Below are 5,750 nucleotides of genomic sequence, written 5' to 3' on the forward strand. Positions count from 1 at the left end.
TTCTGAGGTTGCTCTATATCACTGCTCACTTATGTTATGTCAATCTTGGTACACCTTAAAATTTAAGTATATGCTTTAAAATACATTTTTGATATTATGTTCAATTTTATATGTTTATAGAAAATATTTTACTTGCGTTTATTGTTATAATTAATTTTATTGAATAATAAGTAATATAATAATATTAAAAATTACTACCTCTGTTTATTATAAGTCACTTTGAAAAAATATTTTGTACCACAATATAAGTCGTTTTATAATATCAAAGAATCATTAATGTTATTTTTTCTATTATATCCTTAAATATTTATTATTCTTTCTCTTTTCAATTATGTCAATTTGTATTTTCAATATCATTAATGAAGGACAATTTTGTAAAACTCTTCGTAATTTATCTTTTTCATATCACAATTATTACATTTCTTAATACGTGTGAAAAGTCAAAAACGACTTATAATAAAAAACGGAGGGAGTAATTATTATGCATTGTAAGTGAAAAAAAAACTCACATCATCAATTCATCACAATCATTCGTTATTTTATATGTGATTAATATAAAAGTCAAATATCTTTAACTAATCATTGATTATAATTAATTGTCAGTATAAAATATATTTATATCATCGATACATTTCAATTAAATAATAATAATAATAATATATAAAATAATAAAACAACTGAGTTATTATTAAAAAATATTTTTATATCATTTTATATTTATCAACTATTGAAATCCAATTTATCATAAATTTCAATTACCATATCAATTATATAAACTATAATTATCAGCCGTTAAAACTACCGATCATCAACTATAAACTACCAGCTAATTTATCGACTATCAACCATTTTTTACAAAACAAAGTCTAAGTTACCTTTTAACAATTGAACTTATAATTGATAAAAGCTAGTGATTGATCAAGCTTATAGTTGTAAAATGTCAAAAAATTAGAATAAAATGAAGAGAAGAGTGAAAAGGTATAATAAACTTTAAGCTACATACTACTTATGTCAACTTACAAAAATAAGTTATAAATTACCTAAACTAAATTTTAAATTCGTAAAAAAAAAATGATATTATGAAACAAATATTTTTTTAAAAATATGAGTTGATAAACTATAAATTACAAACTATAAACTCAACCAAACTACCTTTATTCTAATATTTAAAAAAACATGTTACCTCATTTCTACAAATTACTTCTAAAAATATGAGTAAATCCTTTTTTTATTCTAGTCAAATCTTCAACCACAGTAATAATCTTACAACAACCACGTGTTCTTTTCCAATGCCAAAAGAATAGGGCTAGTTAATTTAAATTTAAATTAGAATTTGAACTTGGCATCTTCTTCCTTCTTTTCACGAATATAGTGGGGTTGACATAGTAATATCGGTAACTTTGTTACTAGCTAGTATTGTTCTATGCTACTCTTAATTTGTAGCCAAATTCAAAAATAGAAAGAAAAAAAAGGTTCCTTTATTTTCAAAAATATCGTAACCTTTGGAGTACCTCCAATATCAATTTTTAAACCGTTTTTATAGCATTCTAAAAACTACACGTTACTGGAAAATATTTTTTGATCACATTTAGAGAGAGAGAAACTAGTAATCCTTCTATTTCTTTATCACACCTCCCAAAAGACAAATCACAAATTGTAAATAAGAACTTAGAATTGGACCCCGGTGGTTCAATTATGTAAGTGCATGATTCTCATAAATAATAATCATATTCACCAATTTCATCATAAAAATAATCATATTGACCAAGATGTTCAATTGGGATTAGAGAAGTGCTGTTCTCAAATCTTGATATTGCAGAAAACCAAATAATTGAAAACTCCAACATTAAACAATGAAATAAGTTTGAGTTGAATAGAAAAATCATATTTAAGACAAAAGAGAGAGAATTGAAACACTCTAACATAAGCAGAATAGCAATAATAATAATCAAAGAGTATATGATTTAACTTAGGAAAAGGAAAAAATAAATAATCCAATTGATAAACTAATAAAAATTGTCACCATGTTACAAGAACATGAAAAGAAACAAACTAGTCCTACCAAATAATGAATCTAAAAAAAGCTTTAAGAAACCAAAAAAAGAATTCACCAACCAATTACCCATTTGTCTGTACATTGTCAATGCTTTCATCATATGGATAAAAAGACCAAACTTTTTCTATGATAATTCCATAATTCAACTAACCTCAGCAAAACAAATGTTCCAAAATCATGAAAATTAAGCTCCTATTCATCATCAGGAGCAGGTAGATTAAGATCAATTAAGCAAGGATTAACAGCAGCCGGAGCCGGAACCGGAACCGGGGCAGGAGGTTGAGGTTGAGGTTGAGCTTGAGGTTGAGGTTGAGCAGCAGAACCACTTGGCCTAATGACAAAAGTGCTCTCATCATAGCCTCCAACAAAATGTGATCTTTTGTGACCTCCTAAAGCTTGTCCTGACTTGAAAGTCCTCTCACAAAGTGGACAGTCATGTTCTTTGTTTTTCTTTGACTTCATTTTCTTCTTCCCTTTGCAACTTGACTTCTTGTTACCAATCTTTGTTCCATTCATGTTGTTGTTCTTGTTGGTTTGTGCCTTTGGAGCAGCATATGAATCACTATCAGTGCTGTTTTCATCGCTCTCATAAACCGAATCATCTGAGAAACTATCTCTTTCATAACCCTTTTGAATGTTGTTCTTATTGCTTTGTATCTTCTTGCTTGATTCAAAATCATGATCCTGAAATCGGTTCCTTAAACACCAATCGCTTGAAGCATCATCTGTTTCTTCTTTTTTAGGACCATATAGGAAATAACCAGAATCAGAATTATGAGAATCATAATCTTCTTCTAAATACCTCAACCTCTTATCCTTGAACACTTTCTTCTCACTTCCAACATTGCTCTTATCATGATTCATAGCAACAACCTTGGTATCAGCAGAAGGCGATTTCAATTTCAATTTCAATTTCAATTTCGGTTCAACAACAGCAGAGTTGTTATCAGATGACTCTGTCACCAAAGCTAAACCCTTGAAAGAATAATCTCTAGACAACATCATCAAAGTCCTAGCGACTTCTTCATGATCTTGATCCACTTCAGAAATCGAAGACGAGCAATTTCCCCACGGAGGCGAAGACGAAGAGCGCCGGTTGTCATTGCTAAGATTCTTGAACTTCATCCTCTTTGATTTCCGTGTATAAGTCGGAACCGAATCCTCGGTTTCCGACTGACTATCCATAACCAACTTCTCTTTATCTCTGACACAGACACCCGACACGCCTTTATCCGAGTGAGAAGCCATGTGACCACATAAAGCCTTCAACGACCAAAAACTTTTTCCACAATCCTTGCAGAATCTTTCCTCCTGATCAGTAGCAGAAACAGCAGCAGCATTGGAATGCACAAACCTAGTTGTTTTCTTGGGATTCTCTCTAAGACCATAAATGTAGTTTCCATCATCACCACCACCACCACTTCCACCAACACCACTAGACCCTAATTCAGATCTCTTTCTCTTTCTTCCAACATCAAACTTAAACATAGAAGCAGCAGCATTACTATTAGCATTCATCATTCTTCTCTCTTCATTCTCACTCATCATATGAGTCCTTATGTGACCACCAAGAGACTTACCACACAGAAACTTTCGTGAACAATACCTACACACAAACCTCTTTTCTTCCATGATAATTCTGAATCTAAATCAATCAAGAAACAACAACAAAAACTCTTACCTCAAAAATTTCTTGAAAAAACTAAGCAAGATCCATGATTACGATGATCAAGAGATGGAGAACAAGGTTGTTGCTTTTAAAGATGATCAAAAGAGAATAAAAAAAGGGTTAAGATGTGACAGTTCGTGTGAAGTACAAAGGATTAGACCCACAAAAAAAGGCACAAAAGAAGAAGAAGAACCCTTCAAATTATTCAGTTTCCAAAGCAACGAATTTAATGGAAAAAATCAAATAAAAAAAAATTGAAGAATTGGGCTTTTATTTATACTGATATTGCAGTTTTAGGAGAATTCCATGCATGGAAAAGAGGATATATTGTTACAAATTTTTAATTAAATAAAAAAGGAGAAGATTAATTTGGACGGCTAGGATTGAATATTTATTTTGAGGATCCCTATGATTTGTGAAACAAAAACTGAAAGCAGCAAAGAAAGCCTTAAATTGTGTTTGTTTTATAAGCTTACACAACACAAGTGAAAGGTGAGTAGTATCTTCAAACGTTATTGTTTTTGGAGATTTAGCTTATTGTGATTCACTCTCATAATTTCATTGCAAATTTGCAACCTCTATTATTATTGATGAAAAAGACATTTATTTAATTCTATTTATTGCTTTTTATTTATTGTTACCTTATTCTGATTTTTATTGGTAGTATTACAAAATATATATATATATATATATATATATATATATATATATATATATATATATATATTGACTCAATTCTTTTTTTTCATAAGGTTTATTTATTTCTTTATGGTCATTTTGATGGTGTTTGAATTTTTTGGAGTTAGGTAGTTGAAAATCTCCCATGAAATAAATATTAGGTAATTAATGATTAAAAAAATATTTTATGATTCAATTAGGGTATATTTGTTTCAAAGTGATCACAAATATATTTGGAATAAAATTTCTAAAGTATTATTTATTTTGTTAATTTTATACTTATAAGCTAATATTATTTAAAAAATGCTCTTAGAAATATAAAATATATATAGTACACTTCTTTGGGAATAAGATTTTAAGAATAAAAATTCTATAAAAAAAATATAGATAAAAATAAAATTTGAAATTATGAAATAAATACTCCCTTAAAAATATAATAGTCGAGAGTTAATGTGTTAATTTAATATATGATTCTACCTAAAATATGATTTCAATATGTATTGTCAAAATATTTATTTTTCATATTTCAATATATTTAATTATATTGATTCAGATTTTATTTTTAAAAATTATTTTTTTACATATGAGTTTTTTAATAATTTAAAAATATGTGTATATTTTGAAACAATTTTTTGGATGTTTATATTTGATGACTATTGAAGTAAAGGATTTTAATTTTGATAAATTATCGGTGTTAAAGTTTTAATATTTTTAATAAATCTTAATCAATTATAGATATGATTTTAGAAATAATTAAGATAAATGTCAAATATTTTATTTAATATTATGATAATGATTGATTAATAATATATTCTTTACATCGACACTATATATGAATTAAACTCATAATTATACTAATTGATTTGATGAAGTCTGATGCAAAACTCAGTTGTTGAATGTATAAAACATTTCAAATTTTGAGTTTTTTTTTGGTAATAAAAATTTAGGTGTCAATTATTATAATTTTTTTTACATTTAACCAATCATAAATATAATTTTTGTACTACTATATTAAATACAATTTTTTTTCTTTTACATTTAAACAATCACAAAATATCAATTTTGTCTAAAGATTGAACAATTAGTATTGGTAGGGTAAATATCTTTATATTATTTAAATCTTTACACCACTTGATCTTTCTCTAAAAATCAATATTTCTTGACTTGTGATTGGTTGCTTCTCATAGTACGGAATCTGATTTATTTATTTTACTTTATGTTGTTTTGTGGATATTAGGCTTTTTGTTTTTTTAAATTTATTTTTTGTATTGATTAGTAGAGATTTATTTGCATTTCGTCAAGAAACAAACTAGAGATTTGTGTATCCCATATATTGTGGTAACTAAT

General features: G+C 27.4%; 1 protein-coding gene across 1 annotated transcript; it reads right to left on the reverse strand.

The window, feature by feature from the left end:
- Positions 1-2,091: 2,091 nt before the first annotated feature.
- LOC127119641 (zinc finger protein ZAT9) lies at positions 2,092-4,179 on the reverse strand. The gene has a single exon (XM_051049913.1). It carries the CDS (start codon positions 3,686-3,688, stop codon positions 2,249-2,251), a length of 1,440 nt encoding a protein of 479 aa, XP_050905870.1. The 5' UTR covers positions 3,689-4,179; the 3' UTR covers positions 2,092-2,248.
- Between the last annotated feature and the right edge of the window lie 1,571 nt (positions 4,180-5,750).

Source organism: Lathyrus oleraceus, chromosome 2 (genome assembly GCF_024323335.1).
Source record: "Lathyrus oleraceus cultivar Zhongwan6 chromosome 2, CAAS_Psat_ZW6_1.0, whole genome shotgun sequence".
NCBI classification, from domain to species: Eukaryota; Viridiplantae; Streptophyta; class Magnoliopsida; order Fabales; family Fabaceae; genus Lathyrus; species Lathyrus oleraceus.